Source organism: Trichomycterus rosablanca, chromosome 7 (genome assembly GCF_030014385.1).
Source record: "Trichomycterus rosablanca isolate fTriRos1 chromosome 7, fTriRos1.hap1, whole genome shotgun sequence".
NCBI classification, from domain to species: domain Eukaryota; kingdom Metazoa; phylum Chordata; class Actinopteri; order Siluriformes; family Trichomycteridae; genus Trichomycterus; species Trichomycterus rosablanca.
The window spans coordinates 30,155,702-30,181,471 of NC_085994.1; the positions used below are offsets into that span (position 1 = coordinate 30,155,702).

The following is a 25,770-nucleotide window of genomic DNA, read 5'->3' on the forward strand; positions in this document are numbered from 1 at the left end:
ATTATCAGGCTTTACTTCTAGTGGATATATTATGAGTTAGGTTCAAGTGTAGGTCTTTACAAACTAGTGTGTGTTTTAAATATCTGCCCAGGTAATACTTATTTGATGGTCACATAATTCATTTAATATTTTTCACACTGTTAAAACACTGAGGGGAAATTTCATTACATCTTTTTGAACATAAAAGTAATAAGAATAAAAAAGGTGGAAGAGACTGAAAGAGCCATAATTTTAGTGAGAAGGAAATATTTGAAAATATACAACCCCAAATCAGAAAAAGGGAGAAATATGCAAATCCCTTCCAATCTTTCTTTGAGGTACGTTGTCAACGAATGCATTAGAAAATTACTGAAATGTTTAAAAACTGGAGATCCTTTGGCCATCTTTGCTCTTCAAAGACTCAGTCTCTCCTGGATGCTGCTTTTGTACCGAATCATGATTACAATCACCTGTTGACATCACCTGTTTGGAATTACATCATTATTTAGTTTTTCACCTTACTACTAGCCTCTGTCCCAGCTTTTTTTGGAATGTGTTGCAGGCCTGAACTGCAGGAATGGAGGTATATTAATAAATGAAATTAAGTTGAGCAGACAAAACATGAAATATCTTGGGTTCCAACTGTCTGCAATCAAATAAAAGTCAAAGTAAATGTAAGGAACACTGTGTTTTTATTTTATTTGCATTTTTCATACTGTCCCAACTTTTTCTGAGTTGGAGTTGTATTAACTTATTGTTTACATAATAAGTATTAGGTTATTGTTTTTTATGATTATACACTGTTTCTGCAGTGTTGGTCACTAATCTTTGGGAATTTTGTAACATTAGTTTTGTTGATGCCCATGTAGAAGCTGCTGGAGCTGAATAACATCCACTCTCTGGTATCAGTGGTGTCAGCCCTACAGAGTGCACCTATCTTCAGACTTAGCAAGACCTGGGCGGTAAGAACATAGCACTTTATTCTTTTTAATTCACATTTTGTGATTAAGGGGTAATGACTCATTTTATAATTAATTCATTTTATAGTTTTGAGTTTTCAGGTGGCACGGTGTTTTACACTAACCCACTACTAATGAGATTCGACTCAGTGGTCTAAAGATTCAGTGGGGCACCAAATGCATATGACCCCTTACATAGCCACATTTTCTGTGTTTGTTTTATTGCATTTTATTTATTAATGATTAAAACTGTTTATAACTTCTTATTTACGTTGTGCATTTGCACAAAAGTGTACTTGCAGTTCAGGTCACATGCCATTTGCAATTAAGGCATGCTTAGATTGATTTTAGTAGGAAAAGTGTGTCTCTGACCCAGGATAACACAACCCAGCAGCCGTACTTCCTGTGTTCAACTGTGCCACTGATCAGCCCCTATAAAAAGTTCTATGTATAAAACCAAAATTTAAAACCGAGAAAATTAAACCAACTTGTGAGCATGTTTCCACATTTATTGTAAAACTATTGTACAACTTTAATATTCTATCACTTGGTACTTCACACATGTGGCCCTTGTCCTGTTACATACTTAATTAACCTTACTTAATTATTCAGTAATTTTAGTATATATTTATCAAAATACACACATAGCTGAATTACATTTAAAATATGCTACAGAGAATTGCACGATTCACAACACATTGGACTGATATTGCAGATAAATATTCTTTTTTTTTTTTCTTTTGTCAGTGTAATAATTTTGGTCTTACTGAGACAAAAAATCAGACTGTCACAATGCAGAGAATGAACAAAACCACATTACGGTTTATTAACAGTGTATATGTTGCTAGACTATATCCATGCGTTAAAATATCATACCAACCACTAGAGGACTCACTCTCCTTAGTTAAGCCTTAGTAATTTGCATGCATTGCCATTTTGAATAAAACATTTAGCAGACCCTGTTCAGACCAATTTTTAGTCACTAGTTTATTGTGTATTACCTAATGTGTAATTTATATGTAAAAGCTGCCATACTTTGTATGTATACAAATACTGACTGTAGCTTATTTGTTATTATGTGCTATTTATCTGCCTTACTTTCTGTGCATCGGGTAGCACGGTGGCTCTGTGGGTAGCACTGTCGCCTCACAGCAAGATGGTCCTGGGTTTAATCCCCAGGTCGGGCGGTCCGGGTCCTTTCTGTGTAGAGTTTGCAAGTTCTCCCCGTGTCTGCCTTGGGTTCTTCCCACAGTCCAAAGACATGCAGGTGAGGTGAATTGGAGATACAAAATTGTCCATGACTGTTTGACATTAAACGATTGATGAATCTTAATCTGAATAACTACCGTTTCTGTCATGAATGTAACCAAAGTGTGTAAAACATGCCGTTAACATTCTAATAAATAAATAAATAAAATATACCTTCTGTGCATCAATAGTCAAATTAATATACAAATATAAAAATAGAGTTGACTTATTTAATACTATAGAAACACCACTGGCCATATTACTTGGTTGGATTACTATATTTAGTACAGTAATATTATCAGACTTTTTTTGCTCCGAAAATTATATTATAGTGTTTCTGTCTGTTTCTGACCACTATATGCTGCTGGCTTTATAGTTTTGTATGTTGACTGTTCCGTCTGTGACATTGTAATAACAAGCCTTAGGTGTGGACCATGAAAGTGGAAGTGAAGGGCAGACTGGCATAATCACAAGGACTCATAGATACTAAATGTTTATGATAAAGCCTGTGCTACTGATGTTGTCTGAAGGACACAAAGTTAGTGGCATTTTTGTATGCATTTTTCACACAGGCTATGTGCAGTGATGTGAAAGAAACTGATTTTTTTCATTATTTTGCTAGGATTGTGAGTAGAAAAGAGTTTTAATCTTGTCTGCAGAGAAGGATCACACCAAAAGAGTCTCACACAGAGACTCTGTGAATGCGATAACACAGAAGAAATAAACACACTTAAATATTCTCATTGGTGTCCTTGAAGGACAGTGAATAATTCCACTGTTTACAGAGATTTCTTTAGCTAGAACATTGGAACTGATCTAACTTAGCTAGAACTGGGTTTTGGACGTCATACAATGCAATTGAAGCACTTCTTATCACGTACATTATGTACACATCCAGTAACATTCTATTGGAGCAGTATTCTTGGAATATTGGAATATGACTACTGGCATATACATGATATATTAATACTTCTGGTGTAGATTAACATTTTTCTCTCACAGCAGTAACAACTGTAATCGAACGTGTCCAATAACTTGTAATGATTCTTGTACATTACTGTGGAGAAATATTGGCCCACTTTTTTTTTGCAGAATTGTTTTAATCCAGCTACACTGAAGGGTTTTCGAGCATGAACTGCTAGTTTAAGGTCTTACCAGAGCATCTCATTGGGATTCAAGTCAGGATTTGGACTCAACCTTTCCAAAACCTACAGAAGCAAAGCAGCCACAGACCATCACACTAGCACCACCACGATTGACTGTTTGTATGATGTCCTTATAATGTACTGCAGTGTTAGCTTAACGCCACATGAAAACTATCCTCAAAAGTCTCATCTAGATGTTATTGGCAAATGTAAGACAAGCCTTTCAATTCTTTCATAATTGCCATTTTTTTCCTCTATTTGTGGATTATGGCTTTTACTGTGGTTCACTAATGTTCCAAAGCCTTAGTCATGTCTTTGTAACCCCTTTCAGATGGGTACATTTTAGTGAGAATTTGAGACATTCTGTCCTGCTTCACATGGCCAGGATGGTTCTGTTTACTGCTAGAAGTGTTGTGTCTAAATTTCACTTACTCATGCCTGGGTGTGGCTAATGAACTTAAACCCAGTTGTTAATTGAATTGAGTTAAATATATACATATATACATATACACTGATAGCCATAACATTAAAACCACCTCCTTGTTTCTACACTCACTGTCCATTTTATCAGCTCCACTTACCATATAGAAGCACTTTGTAGTTCTACAATTACTGACTGTAGTACATCTGTTTCTCTGCATGCTGTGTTAGCCCCCTTTCACCCTGTTCTTCAATGGTCAGGACCCCCACAGGACCCCCACAGAGTAGGTATTATTTGGGTGGTGGATCATTCTCAGCACTGCAGTGACACTGACATGGTGGTGGTGTGTTAGTGTGTGTTGTGCTGGTATGAGTGGATCAGACACAGATGATAGATAGATAGATAGATAGATAGATAGATAGATAGATAGATAGATAGATAGATAGATAGATAGATAGATAGATAGATAGATAGATAGATAGATAGATAGATAGATAGATACTTTATTGATCCCGAAGGAAATTAAAGTAATGCTGAAATTAAAGTAATGCACAGTAATGCTGATGGACTTATTAAACACCTCACTATCACTGCTGGACTGAGAACAGTCCACCAACCAAAAATATATCCAGCCAACAGCGCCCCATGGGCAGCGTCCTGTGATGCGTCCAGCGTCTTGAAGATGACCAACTCAAACAGCAGCAATAGATGAGCGTCGACCAACTAGGTAGGAGTGTCTAATAGAGTGGACAGTGAGTGGACACGGTATTTAAAAACTCCAGCAGCACTGCTGTGTCTGATCCACTTATACCAGCACAACACACACTAACACACCACCACCATGTCATTGTCACTGCAGTGCTGAGAATGATCCACCAACCAAAAAATACCTGCTCTGTGGTGGTCCTGGGAGAGTCCTGACCATTGAAGAAGAGCATGAAAGGGGGCTAACAAAGCATGCAGAGAAACAGATGGACTACAGTCAGTAATTGTAGAACTACAAAGTGCTTCTATATGGTAAGTGGAGCTGATAAAATGGACAGTGAGTGTAGAAGCAAGGAGGTGGTTTTAATGTTATTGCTGATCGGTGTATAAATGTGACAAATATGCAAAAATTAAAGAAATTAGGAAAGGGGCAAATGCGTTTATTGACCGCAGTGTATTCAGTTCATTAGTAGGATTTATAAAGTGTGCTTTCAGTTTTTATTCATGCATATCCTATGCTAACCAACTAAGTAAATACAGAACTATTTTTCACATTAACCATTACTTTAGTCTCAATCCAGTGCATGTTAGTAGTCTGAGCAAACAGATGGACTGCTTCTCAAAGCACTAAAGCATAAACGATGAATGGGAATGTAGAGATCTACACTTTATTCATTTTATTTTATTTCATTTTTTACCACTGCTTTATTCTTGGATCTTGGATCTTGGATCCTGGATCTTTATCCCCCCCAGGAGACCGGTTGGGATCTCAGCAGTGGTGGGTTAGCATAATACAGCGCTGCACCACCCGAGCAAGCATGACCACTGAGGCTCACACCTCTTCACTGTAACTTTATCCCACTATACTTAATAATTTCCAAGAGTCCCCCGTGCTGCTGACACTCCACTTTTTGCTTCCCAGACATCAGTCAAAAATGTTGTGGGCTGGAGATCCGTTTGCTTCATGTTTTTTCTGAAGTCAGCAATATTAAATTAAAGCGGCCGATGAGCAATATAAATAGGAATCCCACAGATTTCCCCCCAGTTCATCATAGCATACAATACTGATTACTTCAGGCAAGAAAACACCACCGAACCAGACCACCCCAGCCTCGACACTGTGGCAGCGTTTTTTTAATGGGTCGGAAAGCCTTTAACTGCTCTCGTGGGATCTACTCTTGTGAAGTAATTGTAGTTTTGCTGAACGTGCCTTTTGCACAACAGATCTTATTTTTCCGTTGGTTGTAACCCATACTGAAAGATCTTCTGTCTGGAAAAAATGAGCAATGTCTGTCTGTAATTTTCATTTTTTTACTTGCCTAGTCTGTAATCGTGTACGTGGTCTGATCTCCATTCAAATTACAATAATGAACACATTCTACCCAGATTCTAACACACAAACACAATTGTACTTTATTAAAAACATTAAGTTATCATTTACGCTTGTGGTTGGATAGACTATGTAAACCCTTGTACATCATTCAAACATATTCCATTTTTCCCTGTTGTGTTGTGAACTATTACATTATGCATGACATCCATGCTGACTAAGGAGGAGCACAAACTAGCATGCAGACTATTGTGTAGTCACAACATGCACAGAAAAAAAAAAACAGTTTAATAAACTACTGTGTAGCTAAATTACCGGACCCCTCGTGTGTATTAATTAGCAAAGCGATCTTTAGCAGCTGTAATATTTATTTTGCTATTATGAGATTTCTTGCATGAACAACCCTGTTTATGGCACTTTTGAGTTTACTTTTTAAGTTTGTTTGCAGTGCCTCCTTTTTATATAAATCAAGTATTTCTTTCAAGAAGTAAAATTTTCATTCCACAGATTATTGCTTTACATGTTTTTTTAAAACATGTGTTGTACAGTTATTTTATTTAGACCAGGGGTGTCCAAACTTTTTTCTAGGAGGGCCAGATTTGATAATGTGATAGTGCCCGAGGGCCAACAGTCCCTGATGACATTATTTTAAACAATAAAATATGCAGGCCGCTCAGGTGGCGCAGCGGTAAAGTACACTAGCTCACCAGAGTTGGGGTTTCGAATACATCGTATCGAATCTCAGCTCTGCCTTTCCGACTAGGCTGGGCGGCTGTATGAACAACGATTGGCTGTTGTTCAGGGTTAGAGGGTAAGAAAGTCGGATCATAGGTCCCCATAACTGGTGCGACTGCGGCCCCTGCTAGCTGACTGATGGCGCCTGCACAGGGCTGACGAATAATGCTGATGGGGGTGTGGCCCTCCATACACAGTGCCCGTCAAGTATATGAACTCGACTCGTGCAGGTGCACTATCTGTACTGACTGCGTAGGGGGCGCAAGTCAGTTGAGAGGCGTCCTCAGTCAGCGGTGAAGGGTCGAATCGGTATAGAGGACGCATTCTGGGTAATTGGACACGACTAGACTGGGAGATAAAAAATGGGGGGAAAAGAGGGGATATATATATATATATATATATATATATATATATATATATATATATATATATATATATAATACATAATATATATAATAAAATATGCATATAATACACTGTTATTTAATCATTTTATTTTCACACAGCAAACAACAACCAAATGTAAGCATTCAGGTGCCAAACACGGTTTGGGTTTAAACTATAACAATGCATGGCTACCTTTGGAGTATTTCCTGGCATACAGAGACAAGAGAGAAAAAAAAGACGTTCATATTGAACAATCCTTGACACTGTGCTTAAATTATCTGGCTACCTCAGAAATCATGCTTTTCAAAATATTTTGATCTAATATTGTGCATCAATAAAACATCAAAACACAGATACGATTATTTCATAGATCTATTAAGAAAACTTTTAATACTGTAATGTGCAGAAACAAGACTGGGAAATACTGTTCTAAATTACCATTTAAACACCTATAAATACCAGAAACAATCAAGTTAACAGACAATATCTTTACTTTGTAAATCAAGTTATTTACTGCTATAAAAAAGTTCAATTGTGTTAATAAATACAGTCCGTGTAAACACTTAGTCCATATAAATATTAGATACAAATGTGTTTTTAAAAAACTACAAACATCACAAATATTAATCATGTTTACAACCATGTGATTGAATAACCTGAATAAACTGCAGAGATGAAACATCACGCAGCATACGAGTTTCACTTCTTTCTCTAACAGTACCGGAGGGGGAGGCGGGGAGATACGCGGTTTGATGGACAGGTCTATCAGCCAATCGAAATACTCGTTAAAGAGATTGCGTGATTTCATTCATCTTTTCATTGGTGATTTTGATATTCGCTGCTATGGACAGAGAGAGATTTATACCTACAATCAACACGTGTAAAAAAGTGAAAACCGCTAAAAGTGTTTTTAATCAGACAGCAACGATATTATAATTTTTTTTCTGTTTGACTGTGCTGGCGGGCCACAAGTAATGCAATTTAAGACAGAAGACGTGGGCCGTATAAAATTAACGGAACGGATTAACGGAACAACTGAAATTTCGCCTAAAACCTGAACTCGGAAGCTCTGATTGGTTTTTACAGCTGTTTTTTAAGGCCTACACCACGACTGAATCTCTGGAACATTTGCACATGGGTCTCTATGGAGTTGTTTACTCACGACACCATAATAAAATAGAGTGAGAAAAACAAAAAAATATTTACCATAACTAAGAGCACAGCTCCCGGATTCGATTCCATTCGATTGTGTTGAAAAGCATTGGAGACCTTTGGAGACCAACATGGACTCTTTTTACTCCAACTTCAATAACTCCAGATCAGAATTAGTTAGAAGCTAAAAATTTTGTATGGAGATTGTAAAGAACATTTGCCACATGAATAAAGTGTTGGTAATGGAATTTTAGATCTGTATTTCTACTTACACTCACTGAAACTTTGGTTTAAAAAAAATTTAAAAAGTGCTTACATTTTTGGGGGGCTTTTATTATCTTTTGAGCATGGATAACATGGCATTTAGCTGTTTTTTTCTAATACTTGATGAGGTTTTATAGAAAATGAAACTATAAATTTTGTCTTTTAAACTGTCTGAATGAAAAGCCTTAAAACTAGGTATGTCCTTCCAGCGGAAAATGCACAAAAAGAGGCTGTACAGCCATGGGGTTAACGCCCCATTTTAAAACTAAGGTCAATTGAAAGGGTTTACAGCCTTTTCTTGCATTTGCATTTCTGTTTAAACAAAATAAATTTCCATTTGAATAAGCAGGAAAAGTACGGCAGTTTTATTTTCATTGCGACTTGATGCAAATGATTTTTACATGCCGTGGGTTTACGTAGACGTAAGATGTAGACGTAGAAAAATGGTTGCGAGTTTTAATCATGTCTGCTAAAATTATTAAAAAGAAGCAGGAGATTCAGGTCTGTCTGGTTTCTTTCACCTTGTAAAAATCTGTTTTTGTGGATCAGACTTTTGAAGGACCGCTGTGATTTGGGATTCAGAAGCCTGCCAAAGATGTCATTTTGCATTTGGTCACTGAACCTGTGTAAAAAATGTAGAAAAAGGCAGTGCTTAAATGTAAGTCATTTGTTTTAACCTGTTTGGTTTCAACAGGTAAATTAGTGCATCATGGCTGATGTACAACATCTGTGGAAGTCATTAGATGGCCTAGGGTTGTCCAGCTAGCAAAATATTACAACTACACGTGACGACAGAAAAAACTAAATAAACAGCAGGTAGTCTCTTTTAAAAATACAAAGTCTATTTTTAATTCTAATGGTTTCCTCCTGGTCAGTGCCTCTTTGGGGTTGCTACAAACACTGGGTCGAGGCTGGAAACATCCTGAACAGGACGGCAAACCTTTGCCTGACAATGCAAACTCATTTACTTACACACAATCAGAGCTATTGTACAGTAGCCAGTCTACGTTCAGTGTGGTTTTGGGAGGTAGAAGAAAACCTAACTTCCTTGAGAAAAACCATGCAGACAGAAAAATGGAAAACCTTTTACAGACAGTAACCCTACTCAAAGATCGAACCCAGTTCCCCATGACTCATGTTGCTGTGTGGGATTTCCTCTACCAGCTGTGCCCCCATGCCACCCACTAATATTAACTAAGCCATGCAAGCACATTTTCTTGGGTAGAAGTTATGGTGGTAATTTTTCTCCCACTTTAGCGCGTTAAATTTTTGCCTGTCAATCATCCTCTCACTAATGCTGGTCCCTGCTCCCGATTGGGGAGGATGAGGCTGCTCCACGCCCCCTCTGACACGTGCACAGCAATCGAACATCTTATCACCTACACTTGACGAGTGCAGTGCAGTACAGCCCTGTGTTCAGAGAGCCACACCCTCTACCGCACTCCTTTCCCATCTCTGTGCAGGCACCACCAACCAGCCAGCAGAGGTCGTAATCGCACTAGTCTGAGAGAGAGTCCCCATCCGGCTTAATCCCGCACCTATCTGAACAACAGGCCAATCGTTGTTCATGTGGCAGCTCAGCCTCAGCGATACGATGAATTTGAGATCTCAGCTCTGGTGAACAGTGTGTGTTTTTACCGCTGCGCCACCTGAGTGGCTACGTGGTGGTAATTTTTAGCTTAGAAACTCTCCTGCAGTATGTACCAGTACTTTATTAATGTCTTGTAATGCCACAGTTAAAAAATCCTCAAAAGCTCTCTAGTACTTGGGGTAAATGGAAAAGAAGCTGGAGAAATACTGATTTTCATAGTTTGTCTTTCTTTTATAGTTATTTTTTTTATACTGTACACTATCTTGGCCATACTGCCAGACCGTGCTGCTGAAAAAGCATTCCCTTAACATGATTATGCCTCCACCATATTTCACAGTTACCCCTTTTCCACCGACGCGGATCCAGCTCCGTTCCGGTTCGCGAACTTGCTTTTGAACCGGTTCTGCGTGTTTTCACAGAAAAAAAAGAGGTACCAGACAGTGAACTAGTGTTCTAATCTGGCACCACAGAATACTTGGTTTTTCAGCGCGAACCGTGACGTCATCTGTGGGTGTGTCACAGTGTAGAGGTTTGGGTGCTTTCACATGAGAAGCTGCAAAGCAGCATTGGTGCTAAACTTTCATCTTTTAAATTTCACCTGTTTAAATTTTTAGTCAGTTTGCTGCTGATATTTTCAAAGAGATTAACTGTGTGATATGACGTGGTAAAAGTGACTTGGACAGTACGAAAAACGTGAAAAATAAAGTAACGTGGCTTGTTGTACTAAAACAATGACCAATAAATTTGGGCAGTACAGAGCACTTATAACCAGTAATAATGGAGAGAAATTTAGTGTTCCTATGTTGTACTTTTAGTACATTAAGCATGTTATGTTTTTTTTTACGTGAAGCGTTTTTGACTGTCCCGAGAAGCTAATTCAGAACCCCGAGCTGCAGAACCACCACACGTGAAGTAAATACAGCTCAACACAGATACATGTTGAGCTTTTACAGTGTGTGTGATGGTTATTTCACACAAATGGATGTTCGTGTCGTGGAACTTCAGTGATGTTTTATTGCTCAAGCCGAGCAACTGAGCAAATCGGCTATTTGCGCCGAGGGTCTCGGTGAGAGCGAAGCGCAAAACGCTTCTCACGTCAATGAACTAAAGAAAACAACAACTGGGACAAACACGTCTATGTCTTCTTATCACCAATAGTTGATCGATACTTTTGCATAAAAACAAACATCTGTAACAACAGCACAAATGCTCGCAGATAATCTACACTCTCCGCCATCATGTTACTACTCTTTAATTTCAGGGTGTAACGTCCACCGTTGATGACGCATGCTTGGTTCTCAAAAACGTGGGTCGGTTATCTAAAAAACACCAAGGTTTGAAGAAATCTGAACAGAACCGGTTCAAGAACCAGGGTTCTTTTGGTGGAAAAGCGCTAAGTGAGAGTAGTTTGTGGATGAAGCTTTTAGTAAAAGCTTTTTTCTGTATGAGGGATCTTTAAAAAGTTTCCGCACTTAAATTTTGGTTGGAAAAGTTGAGGGCGGGAGGAGTAAAAGCCATTCCTTTTCACCACACTTAAAAGACGTTTTGGCACGGAGGATACCAAGCGATTTAGTGTTTCAGCTTTTATTGTGTTTCATTCTTCCTGCAAACACGTCTTAAGATGTGCAACAGTACGGGGTCGTTGTTTTAAAATTCTCCACACATTCTCTATTGGGGACAGGTCAGGACTGCAGGCAGGCCAGTCCAGTACCCTTATCCTCTTCTTCCAAAGCCATGCCTTTGTAATGTGTGCAGCATGTGGTTTTGCATTGTCTTGTTGAAAAGTGCATGAACGTCCCTGGAAAAGATGACGTCTTGAAGGCAGCATATGTTGCTCTAAGATCTCAATGTACTTTTCTGAATTAATGCTGCCATCACAGAAGTGTAAATGACCTTTGCCAAGGGCACTGACACAGCCCCATACCATGACAGACCCTGGCTTTTGGACTTGTTGCTGATAACAGTCTGGATGGTCCTTTTCGTCTTTGGTCCAGAGCACACAGCGTCCATTTTTTCCAAAAAAGACCTGGAATACTGATTCATCTGACCACAATGCACGCTTCCACTGTGTGATGGTCCATCCTAGATGTCTCCGAACCCAGAGAACTTGCCGCGGCTTCTGGACATGTTTTTTTGTGGAATTTGTGCATGTAACTCTGTATTGTAGTGCTTGACAAAGCTTTGCCAAAGTAATCCCTCACCCATGTGGTTGTATCAGCTGTTGTTGAGTGGTGGTTCATGATGCAGTGCCGTCTGAGGGATCGAAGATCACAGGCATTCAGCTTAAGCTTGTGCCCTTGGTCTTTATGCTCTGAAATTCCTCCTGATTCCTTGAATCATTTAATGATATTCTGCACTGTAGAGAGAGAAATATGCAAATCCCTTCCAATCTTTCTTTGAGGTTCATTGTTTTTGAAAATTTCAATCAATTTCTCACGCATTTGTTGACAAACTGGAGATCCTCTGATCATATTTGCTCATCAAAGACTCAGCCTTTCCTGGATTCTGCTTTTGTACCAAACCATGATTACAATCACCTGTTGACATCACCTGTTTGGAATCACATCATTATTTAGTTTTTTTACCTCATTAGTAGCCCTAAATTGCCTCCGTCCCAACTGTTTTTGGAATGTGTTGCAGGTCTGAAATGCAGGAATGGAGGTATATTAACAAATGAATTGACGCTGAGCAGACAAAACATGAAATATCTTGGGTATCTGTATGCAATCAAATAAAAGTCAAAGTAAATGTAAGGAACACTGCATTTTTATTTTATTTGCATTTCCATGCTGACCCAACTTTTTCTGATTTGGGTTTGTAAATAGAACTTGCAGAGCAATTTATTCTTGTATTTCAAAGCGGTTGCTGCACAAACTTCATTCACAGGTGTTGAATTTCAACAAATTTAGCTGACAAGGTAATGTCAGACTAAATCTCGATGTATGAGTGTGTACATACAAACATTTTTGTAATAAATTACAGTCATTTGTTCTTTTGCTGATGTTTTTTTGATTTAACATAGACACTGTTGATCTGGACTATAGATCAATAAAAAAGTACTATATTAAATTTAGTCTGAGACAATGAAACAAATAGGAATTGAAGGGCTGTATAATTTTAACGAACAGTCTATATTTTTGAAATGTGATGTCATTTTATTTAGTAAAATCAATTTTTATTACGTGATCTAACATTTAAAAATGACAATGTACCTCTGTATGCTTTTCATGTTTCACAGAACTGTCATAATATTATCATTTCCACACTAAAAGAAAGCTCTTTTGATTTATAACTCCTTTTCATTACCTTTCTTGGCATCACTTTTCTAACTCTTTCCACATCCACCACATCCTCTGAAACGAGCAATGGCTTGTGTTGGCTTTTTCCATCTGCTATTAAAGCGAAAAACCACCGCCAAAGGAAAGAATTCAGGATGAGGTGCATTCAACCATTTCAGGTCAATTCGGGTTACAATGCTTGCTGAAGAATAGCATGTGTTGTGCTAATAATGATGAAAGAATCCTTATCAAAAGGTAGGTTACTGTGAAGTATTTGTAATTTTGGGATAAAAAAGCAGTTACAGTTGAAGTGATAATTTTACACTTGGGTTGAAGTCATTTAAACTCATTTAGTCCCTTCACAGAGTCTATGTCAATAAACTGTAGTTTTAGCAAATTGTTAAGAATATCTACTTAGGCAATTTTTCCAACAGATCTTTCCAAACGGATCATTTCATGTAAAATTCACTGTATCCGAATTCCAGTGGCCAAGACTTAAATTGAGTTAGTTGGAGGAAAACCTGTGACATTATTTTAAGATCTACCTTCGTGTCCTTCTTGCCTCATTGCTTCACATAATGGAAAAATCTAAAGAAATCAGGCAAGACAGCTGAAAAAAGGAGTTGTGGACCTTGCGAGCAATTCTCAAACCCCTGAAGCAACCATGTTCATCTGTCAAATGGTAATATGCAAGTGTAAACACCATAGGATCACAAAGTCATCGGACTGCTTAGTAATCAAGATGAACATACTGTGGTTAGAACAGTAAAAATCAGTCCAAGAACAACAGCACACAATCTTGTAAAGATTCTCAAGTAAATGGGTACAAAACAGGTACACTATTTATGACCAGAGATATTTAGACACCTGACCATAAGCTTGTTGGACATCCACTCTTCTGAGAAGGCTTCACACAAGATTTGAAGTATGTCTATGGGAATTTCTGTCCATTTAATCAAAAGAGCATTTGCATGGCTGGGCACTGATGTTGGTCAAGAAAACGTCAATCGATGTTTCAGTTAATTCCAAAGCTGTTCAGTGGGTCTGAGGTCAGGGCTCTGTGCAGACCACTGGAGTGTCTTTAAACCCAACTTTATGTGTGTAAAGTTGGAAGCATATAAGTTCCTTTATACAACTGATTTATTAGCACTTGTTGTTAGTAGCTGAAACACATATTATATAATATATTATACAATAATTAGAAGGGGGGGCGGCACGGTGGCTAAGTGGGAAGAACTGTCGCCTCACAGCAAGAAGGTCCTGGGTTCGATCCCCAGGTGGGGTGGTCTGTGTCCTTTCTGTGTGGAGTTTGCATGTTCTCCCCGTGTCCGCGTGGGTTTCCTCCGGGTGCTCCGGTTTCCTCCCACAGTTCAAAGACATGCAAGTGAGGTAAATTGTCCATGACTGTGTTTGATATTACCTTGTGTGAACTGATGAACCTTGTGTAATAAGTAACTACCGTTTCTGTCATGAATGTAACCAGAGTGTAAAACATGACGTTAAAATCCTAATAAAAACAAAAACAAACAAACAATTAGAAGGGTTTTTCCCCAATACTTTCGTCCATATTGTGTATCTATATCAACATAAAACATGTCCTATATTGATATAACCTAAAAGCTTGCTAATGGCTACCTAACTTAAGTTAAAATAATTTAAAAGCAGTTCTACCAAATGGTAACCACATGCATGTAAACTTCTCAACCAATAAGAATGTGGGGAAAAAAGCTGTAATAAATATTATTAGTATATAATTGTCTAGTCTTATTCTTATTAATGAAAGTAGTGACTGTAGGTGATTTAGAACAGGGGTTTTCAACTTTTTTAAACATCCGTGTGCCGACCTCGAACTTGCGCCCCAATCAACCCCCGTCAAAATAATATAATTAACATTGTGCACATCATGCATGCAATGCGATTTTGCTGATTGAAATATTTACTTTAAAAAAATAAGACAGTCCGATCTTATTCAATGCGACGGCTGAGCCTGCTTCTGCGAGCACCTCATAGAAATTTGTGGTTCAATTTCAGTTGAAACTAGTCATAAATCGTAAGCGGTACTTGCGTTTGATGTAGACGAGAGCAGAAAATGTTACTTCACAGAGCCAAGTAGAGGCAAAGGAACATCTATTGCTAAGTTTGCTGATTCAGGATACTCTGCTTTTACTGACAGAAAACTAAGGGAACGAGTCTGACTTGCCTACCGCTCTGTGGTAATAGCAGTTTAATTAAGCCTCCCATCTGTAAGGAAAGCTAGTCACACAAAATGTTCTGTAGTAGCTGGTGTTTATTTCAAACTGCAGCATTCATTAATAACAGTAAAAACAGAGAGATGACTGAGAAAAGAACCTCGGAACGTGAACATGCTTCACTTCATACTAATTCACTTATAGCAATATTGTGAACAGAGCGTCTCCCACCATACACCTCTCTTAAAGACACACACACACACACACACACACACACACACACACACACACACACACACACACACACACACACACACACAGGTTCGATTTTCAGGTGAAGTGGTTTGTGTCCTTTCTGTGTGAAGTTTGCATGTTTTCCACATGTCTGTGTGGGTTTTCTTCAGGTGCTCCGGTTTCCTCCCACAGTCCAAAAACATGCAAGTGAGGTGACACTAAATTGTCCATGACAGTTTTCGATATAACCTTGTGAACTAATAAATCTTGTGTAATGATTAACTACCGTTCCTGTCATAAGTGTAACCAAAAGTGACGTTAAAATCCTAATAAATAAACAAACACACACCCATGTCCTATAACAGCAGTCATAATTTTTGTCACCGATTTATCTTCACTGTTAGCCTTATTTTTAAGTTTTTTTTTTTTCAGACTGAACTGGATAACATTAGTGCGTGTGTGCGTGGTCAGCGAGACTAATCAAATATGTTTCCTGTGGGTGAAAAATGAATTGCTTTAGTTGTAGAAGTAAAAATATCTCATAATGTCACGCCCCCTGGGCAGGTACTTGCGTGTTGAAAACCCCTGATTAAGAAGAGGGAATATGTACTAGGATATAATGTAAGGAATTCTGAAAAACAATGTAATGAGTTTTAATAAATGTGGTTAAGTTGTATGCAAACTTATGACTTTAACTGTATGTAAAATAATTAGAGGTTCCAAAGACAAGACAAGGTGAAAAACATTAGCTGCTGATTACATTTTACTGCTAGGATCTCACCATACCCGGCTGATAGAATGTGCATAATAAAAAACAATAAGTAAAAATAGTATACTATAATAATTCCAAGATTAAAATGTTATTTAATTTTGTTCGGGTGTCTGGTGGCTTAGTGGGTAGCACTGTCGCCTCACAGCAAGAAGGTCCTGGGTTCGATTTCCAGGTGGAGTGGTCCGGGTCTTTTCTGTGTGGAGTTTGCATGTTCTCCTTATATCTGTGTGGGTTTCCTCTGGGAGCTCTGGTTTCGTCCAAAATTCCAAAAACGTGCAAGTGAGGTGAATTGGAGATACAAAATTGTCCATGACTGTGTTTGACATTAAAGACTTAAACTAATGAATCTTGAGTAACCAGTATTTACCTGTCCTGTCATGAATGTAATTAAATTGCTTTTGTAGAAGTAGTTCTAAGGTACTGTGTTTATCCATAATATTTACTACTATAGTAAGTTACATCCTGAGGTTTTTAAAAAGCTGTAGATTGGGGCAAGCAGCCTGGTTTGCTACAACCAGGTTTAGAAACAACTGTTCACCAGCACATTAATGTAAATAATAATGCAATGCAATACATATAATCAACAGACACTGGTCAAAAGCTTTAGTTATTGTTTAGGTTGGCTTAGCTGTAAAACATGCTAGCCTCAGGTTAGAATCTCAGCTCTGCTGGCCAGGCATCTACACAGACATAATTGGCTTTATCTGTGAAAGGGTAGACCAAAGGGATTCCTCATTGCTGCTGCTGTTATGCCTCTGCTGGCTGGTCGATGGTGCCTAAACAGAGATAGGGAGGGAATAATGGAGATCAATGTGAGACTATCTGTATGAGATACTGATCTATGTGGACCTGTCTTTGCAAGTGAAAAGAATGTGAATTGCACATGTCTGAGAGGGCATGTGTAAGGATAGCCCTCCTCGGTCAGGGTAAGGGTCTGCAGCAGTAGAGTAGATTTAATTAGAAATGACAAGATTGAGATAAAAAGGAGAAAAATGCAGAAGTGATATGACTGACCATGGAGGATTGTTATGTCAGAAACTGCTGATCATCTGGTAGTTACACACATTTTAATCTTCATTCTTTTAAACCCAAAGTGGGTTTAAAATTTAGAATTGTACAAAAAACAAATAACAAGCTGCAGTTATCCAGCTACAGTGGACACGAACTCAGATGTGGGTCCTATTTTTTTTTTTTTTTTTTATCTACATGGTCAGAATTTGGCAGAAACAGGATAAATCTCCAACCGAATCTGTCTTTTGTTAGATGTTTTGGCTGGTGGTGGTGATGATTGAGGTGGAATGTTGTGAGAAATGTTTTCTTGGCATATAGGGCCCTGTAATAACAACTGAGCATTGTTCAAATTCCATAGCCGGTCTGAGTATTGTTGCTCACCATGTGCCTTCATTTATGGCTATTTTTTAGCGTGATAATGCGCCATGTCACAATGTCATGCCATCTCATACTGCTTTCATGCACATGACAATGAGTTTGGTGTGTTTAGATTATGTAGAGGACTTTTGAGACATGTAATAGAAGATGGTTACAGTGACTGTGCAGCTGACAAATCTGCATCAATTATGTGGTCAACATAAACTTCTACCCAGTTGTAGTATGGTGTTCCTAATAAAGTGGCTGGTGAATATTTTTAGATATTTTTATCATGTATGTAATAGTAGCCCAATTTAAATATACACCGATCAGCCATAACATTAAAACCACCTCATTGTTTCTACACACACTGTCCATTTTATCAGCTCCACTTACCATATAGGAGCACTTTGTAGTTCTACACTTACTGACTGTAGTCCATCTATTTCTCTGCATGCTTTGTTAGCCCCCTTTCAGGCTGTTCCTCAATGGTCAGGACTCTCCCAGGACCACCACAGTGCAGGTATTATTTAGGTGGTGGATGATTCTCAGCACTGCAGTGACACTGACATGATGGTGGTGTGTTAGTGTGTGTTGTGCTGGTATGAGTGGATCAGACACAGCAGCGCTGCTGGAGTTTTTAAATACTGTGTCCACTCACTGTTCACTCTATTAGACACTCCTACCTAGTTAGTCCACCTTGTAGATGTAAAGTCAGAGATTATCGCTCATCTGTTGCTGCTGTTTGAGTTGATCATCTTCTAGACCTTCATCAGTGATCACAGGACGCTGCCCACAGGTCGCAGTTGGCTGGATATATTTTTGGTTAGTGGACTATTCCCAGTCCAGCAGTGACAGTGAGGTGTTTAAAAACTCCATCAGCGCTGCTGTGTCTTAACCACTCATACCAGCACAACACACACTAACACACCACCACCATGTCAGTGTCACTGCAGTGCTGAGAATGATCCACCACCTAAATAATATCTGCTCTCTGGTGGAACTGTGGTGGTCCTGACCATTGAAGAACAGGGTGAAAGCAGGGTAAAAAAGTATATAGAGAAACAGATGGACTACAGTCAGTTATTGTAGAACTACAAAGTGCTTCTATATGGTAAGTGGAGCTGATAAAGTGGACAGTGAGTGTATAAACAAGGAGGTGGTTTTAATGTGACTGGTTTGAACATGAGATGAATTTGAAAGAGAAAATAGCAGAAGTATCGTGTTGAGTTACTGGAAATAATGTGTTGTGTGTGTTTGTCTTTAGGGAATAGCCCAAGTGAATCATTTGAAACTAGCCCAATTTATTGAACTCATACAATGACTCAGCCTGCATCATGTGCTGTGTGGTGGCAGCTGCTGTCTGTATTGTTCAGAAAAAACCCTCGGCTAAACTGAGTTATTTTAGTGGCATGGAAAAGACTGTGATTAAATGATTATTCCACATGTCTGTAATCAAACGTGTATGAACTACACAGTGTTTTCATGGTATTCCCCTGCTGTGCTTAAGGAACTGGAGACAATTAAATATCAGATAAATAACTACTTCATAATCATTGAAAGCATTTCTAAATGTCTCTTTTACAGACAACTATGCGGAAGTTCCATTCTGGCTTATTTTGCATGTAGAATTTTGTATAATAGTGTTGTACTGATTAGCTTAGTTGTGTAATATACACTATGTATGGTTTGGTAAAGGTTTATTACTCTCTTAAGTAGAGATAAACTAGATAAACTTAGTTTACAGTGGCAAGGATATCTTTTTGTTCTAATAGTACAAATAGTAGTAGTTCATATTAAGGCTGGGCGGTATGGCCAAAAATGTATTTTTTAGAGTTCTGATGGTTTCACGGTATATCACTTTTTTTTTTTTTTTTTTTCTCCCCCTTTAGCGCATCCAATTGTTCAATTTGCATCGTGCTTCCTCTCTGTCTATGCCGAACCCTGCCCTGACAGGGGAGATCGAAGCTAACCCATATCCCCTCCGAAACATGAGCAGCAGCCAGATGCATCTTTGCCACCCACACATTGATGAGTTTGGCGCCACCTAGCGTTGCATGCGGAGAGACACACCCTAAGGGCACCCTCCCTCATCTCTTGTGCAGGCGCCTCCAATCAGCCGGCAGAGAACGCAAGCGCATTCTGACAGAGAGAGACCCACATCCGGTTCTTTGTCCCACCCCCCCATATGAGCAACCGGCCAATCGTTGCTCATACAGCCACTCAGCTTCGAACCGGTGAAGCAAAGCTGGATTCGATAACACGTACTCAGAATCCAGCCCTGGTTGCAGCGCGTCTTTTTTGCGCCACCTGAGCGGCTATCACTGTGTTTTTTTTATAATTCTGACAGTTTCACGGTATATCACTGTGTTTTTTTATAATTCTGACGGTTTCACTGTATATCACTGTGTTTTTTAGAATTCTGACGGTTTCACGGTATATCGCGGTATTTTTTAGAATTCTGACGGTTTCACGGTATATCACGGTTTTTTTTATTTTATATAGGTCTTTGGCTTATTCTTTTTTCAAGAGTACATAGAATATAATATATTATAGCAATTTCATTTCATCTTGTGTATGTACAGTAGGGCTGGGCGATTTTCACTATTAATTTGAATGAACGTTTTCACCCGATGTTAGAAATGTGACAATCGCGATTGTTTACATACTTTATATTTTAATTAAAATACCAACATTTCACGAGGCAGAAACTGACCAGATGCTCGCGGAATATAAATCAAGGAAAGTTTAATATCAAAAAGGCAAAATCAGTGTACAAAATCAGGTAGAGTCCAAAACCAGCGAAAACTAAAACAGTAAACAGAAGACAACAGGGATCATACACGGTAACGGCTAGATTCAGACATTAGTGCAAACACGATCGGCAAAACTTCACAACGAGACAGACAAACAGAAGAGTTTAAATAACAGTCACTGAATCAAACACAGCTGAACTGAATCAGAACTCCGAAGCCGATGAGCGCGATCAGGATTGGCTGACCGGGGACCTGTGATAGTCACGTGACAGTCCGTGGGAGCATGGGAATTGTAGTTCATATTGTTAGAAGCAGAACTTAAGACCTCAATTCACCCTGAGGTGCTGTATGGACATTTGTACTAATGCTGTATGGACATTTGTACTAACGCTGTATGGACAGGACATTTGTACTAACCCTGTATAGACATTCTACTAACCCTGTATAGACATGTTTACTAACCCTGTAAAGACATTCTACTAACCCTGTATAGACATTTCTACTAACCCTGTATGGACATTTCTACTAAGCCTGTATGGACATTTGTACTAACCCTGTATAGACATTTCTACTAACCCTGTATGGACATTTCTACTAAGCCTGTATGGACATTTGTACTAACCCTGTATAGACATTTCTACTAACCCTGTATGGACATTTCTACTAACCCTGTATATACATTTGTACTAAACCTGTATGGACATTTCTACTAACCCTGTATAGACATTCTACTAACCCTGTATAGACATTTGTACTAAACCTGTATGGACATTTCTACTAACCCTGTATATACATTTGTACTAACCCTGTATGGACATTCGTACTAACCCTGTATGGACATTCGTACTAACCCCGTATGGACATTTGTACTAACCCTGTATATACATTTGTACTAACCCTGTATGGACATTTCTACTAACCCTGTATGGACATTTGTACTAACCCTGTATATACATTTGTACTAACCCTGTATGGACATTTGTACTAACCCTGTATAGACATTTGTATTAACCCTGTATAGACATTTGTACTAAACCTGTATAGACATTTCTACTAACCCTACATGGGCATTTCTACTAACCTTGTATGGGTATTTTTACTAACCCTGTATAGTCATTTTTATTAACACTATATGGACATTTCTACTAACCCTATATGTTTTCACAGGGATTAAGGTCAGTGCTTTGTGTAGACCACTGGAGTTCCTCTAAACCAAACTCATCAAATCATGTTTTATGGTCCATGAGTTTTCACAGATGCACAGTCATGCTAGAAGAGGAAAGTGCCTCCCCCAAGCTGTTTTTACAAAGTTGAAAGCATGTCATTTATTCTATATATTTACATTACCACACTTATTACCTCTGGGTGTGGCTGTACGCTTTTGGCCATATTATGTATTTTCACTATTTTTTTGAATAATGGGAATATAAAAGCAAAATCACTTTTTTTTTTCTAGCTGATAAGTCGAAAGGACAAAGCCACTTTTGAGAAGCTGGACTTCCTGACATCAAAAGAGGAGAACTACACCCGGATGAGAGAGCACATCAGTTCCCTTAAAATGGTCCCATGTATTCCTTATCTTGGTAAGTCTGCTAAATGTGTTGTTTTTATTCTTCTGTGGATATGCTGATTCCTCTTTTCACTGTTTTATCACAAGCAAAAAAAACATTTAACTTGATTAGTTGCATTGTTGTTTTGAATACTTTATATCAATGTGTTAAATTTCAAAGCATAGCAAGCTGGTTTCTGTGACCTGGGTCTAAATTTTACCTTTAATTACTGTCTGTAAGGAGTTTGTTTTCTTATCATGTCAAAATGGGTTTTCCTTTCCATGTCAGTGGGTGTTTCCTCTAGGTATTACATTTTCCTCCCACCTCCCAAAACCTAGTGGACTGGCTCCTTTGAATTACTCCCAGGTATACATGAGTGAAGGACTAGATGAATATGTGGTGCTCTTTGAGGGGTTGCTTTGTGGTGTATTCCTGCATCGTGCCGGGTGCTGCTGGGTGATTCCATGATAAAGGGTTTCAGGATGAAGTAGTTACTGAAGGTGATTAAATAAATATATGAATAACCATCAGAGCCTAATACTTTAATAGCATGAAAAGTTTGACTTTTAGGTGCCTAATGTCCACTCATTGAAGTAATGATTATTGGAGTCTTGGTTTGTTAACCTCATTTTAAAAGATCTGTTTTATATTTATAATATCATTTCCAGCGTTTATTTTAAATGTATCTGCTTAATCAAATCATTGTTAAATGTTAATACACCGACTAGGCATAACATTATGACCACGGACTCGTCATCACGGCACCTGTTAGTGGATGGGATATATTAGGCAGCAAGTGAACATTTTATCCTCAAAGTTGATGTGTTAGAAGCAGGAAAAATGGGCAAGTTTAAGGATTTGAGTGAGTTTGACAAGAGCCATATTGTGTTGGCTAGACGACTGGGTCAGAGCATCTCCAAAACTGCAGCTCTAGTGGGGTGTTCCCAGTCTGCAGTGGTCAGTATCTATCAAAAGTGGTCCAAAGGCCGCTCAGGTGGCACAGTGGTAAAAACACACGCTAGCACACCAGAGCTGGGATCTCGAATACATCGTATCAAATCTCAGCTCTGCCATCTGGCTGGGCTGAGCGGCCACGTGAACAACGATTGGCCTGTTGTTCATATAGGGGTGGGGTATTAAGCCGGATAGGGACTCCTCATGACTGATGCAACTACGACCTCTGCTGGCTGATTGATGGCGACTTCACAGAGGCAGGAAAAAGTGTGTTGATCAGGGTGTGTCTCTCCGTACACAAGGCTGATTCGCATATATGCACTCGCCTAGTGTGGGTTAAAAAAAGCATGCGGCTGCTGCCCACGTGTGTCGGAGGGGGCGTGGGTTAGCTTCGTTCTCCTCAAATCAGAGCGGGGGTCGGCATTAGTGGAATATAAAAAAAATCGTCATGGGTCATGGGCGGTCAAGGCTCATTGGATGAGGCTGGCCTGTATGATCCGATCCAACAGACGAGTGCCCATGCTGACCCCTGTCCACTGCCGAAAGTGCCAACAATGGGCACGTGAGCATCGGAACTGGACCACGGAGCAATGGAAGAAGGTGGCCTGGTCTGATAAATCACGTTTTCTTTGACATCGAGCATCTTTGGGATGTGCTGGACAAACAAGTCTGATCCACGGAGGCCCTACCTCCTCTATCTGCTGCTAACATCTTGGTGCAAGATACCACAGCACACCTTCAGGGACTAGTGGACTCCATGCCTCAATGGGTCAGGGCTGTTTTGGCAGCAAAAGGGGGACCAACACTATTAGGTCATAATGTTATGCCTGATATTGGACTAATCACTGCCTTTTATTAATACATACCTTAATTTGTACGGTAACTTTGTTGCTGTGGGTCTTTGTGTTGTGCTTTTTGGAAGCATCTCACTTGTGTATATTGACAACAAAGGCTCTGTCTCATGATAAAAAAATTTCCCTTGCTACATTTACAATGAAAACTATACATTATATGTGGACATTACATCAAAACCATGGGCATTAATAAAAAGTTGCTCCACAAGTACACTCTAAGCCCAAACCATTTGTGTCTAAGAGAAAAGTCTCCACTCTTCTGGGTAGGTTTTTCCACAGGGATTAGTGGTGTTAGGGGTTTGTGAGCATTTGTTCAGTCAGGCACTAACGACAGACATGAAAATTCTTAGCAGTAACTGTGGACTGGTGAGCAGATGGTATAATAATAAAACGCTTGTGGACACCTGACACTGAAACGTTACTTCCAAACCATAAACGTTAATATGCTAAAAGCTTTCCAGTTTTCCATTTCATTTCCCCCCCTTTTTGAATCCTAGTTTGGATGTGTTTCCCTGTGCACTCTGGTAGACAGGAATGGCCGGTGGAAGCTAAGTGGTTAAAACAGTGGAACTGGACTAGGGATAAGAGGATCGCTGGTTCAAGCTTTACCACTGCCAAGTTTTCCGTGTTGGACTCTCAATTTCAGGCATTTTGCTGGTCACATTTGTAAATCGCTTTTGATAGAAGCATCTGCTATTAAATGTAAATGACCCCTGCTGGCTAAAGAGACCTCTTCCAACACGTGCAGAGCCACTGTCTGGTTTGTATATAGTTATATATATAACTATATATATACAAATATATATAAAGGCATCTCCTTGTTTCCACACTCACTGTCCATTTTATCAGCTCCACTTACCATATAGAAGCACTTTATAGTTCTACAATTACTGACTGTAGTCCATCTGTTTCTCTGCATACGTTTTTTTAGCCTGCTTTCACCCTGTTTTTCAATGGTTAGGACCCCCAGAGGACGGTGCCCACGGGGCGCTGTTGGCTGGATATTTTTGGTTGTTGGACTATTCTCAGTCCAGCAGTGATAGTGAGGTATTTAAAAACTCCATCATCATTGCTGTGTCTGATCCACTCATACCAGCACAACACACACTAACACACCACCACTATGTCAGTGTCACTGCAGTGCTGAGAATGATCCACCACCCAAATAATACCTACTCTGTGGTGGTCCTGTGGAGGTCCTGATCATTAAAGAACAGCATAAAAGGGGGCTAACAGAGCATGCAGAGAAACAGATAGATTACAGTCAGTAATTGTAGAAGTGCTTTGGCACTGTGTTGCTTCTGCAAGCCCCTTTACCAAACAGCAGGAGTCGCTGTTGCAAATGCTAGTTTCTGTCTGTTAGGTTCTCAAGCCAGACTGGTAGCACAGCAATGATTCAAACTCCTAAGGTGTAACACTCTTCTGTGTTGGACTAGTGTATTAAACTGCTGCACCACTCAAGTGACCCATTCACTTCTATTTGTCTACAAAAACAGTAGAGAGGAAGTAAAAGCTCACAACTGACATCCCAATTTGTCACAAAGGTGCGGAATGGGATTGAAGTCAGATGTTTGCACTGGTCAGTGAAGATGAAGTGAACATTGCATGCTTTTAATGGCCAGCATGACAATACCTTTGTTCACAAAGCAATCTAGCAATAATTGAGAATAATTTTATGCTGTTGGATTAAAAATTCCTTTCACTGAAGTGCAGTGTTCACCTGGCATTTGCCAACCCATGTTTATCCTGTAGGCTGCCCAATGTTGATGTTTAGAGATTTGGAAACAGTTCCAGATGTCAGAACCAGAGAAGAAATTTGACGAACTAACTTGTGGAAAACGTATTGTTTAACAGTGCTATGTTGACAGTTAATGAGACCTTTGCCAGTATTGTTGTATT

The 25,770-nt window shown here is 39.1% G+C and overlaps 1 protein-coding gene across 1 annotated transcript in view; it reads left to right on the forward strand.

The window, feature by feature from the left end:
• The window catches only part of ralgps1 (Ral GEF with PH domain and SH3 binding motif 1), a 189,650-nt gene that overhangs the window by 23,824 nt on the left and 140,056 nt on the right, over window positions 1–25,770 (forward strand). Inside the window, exons 6-7 of the mRNA XM_062999211.1 lie at window positions 849–941; window positions 21,970–22,096. Of these exons, the coding sequence (XP_062855281.1) occupies window positions 849–941; window positions 21,970–22,096 (220 nt within the window). The remainder of the gene's footprint in view (window positions 1–848; window positions 942–21,969; window positions 22,097–25,770) is intronic.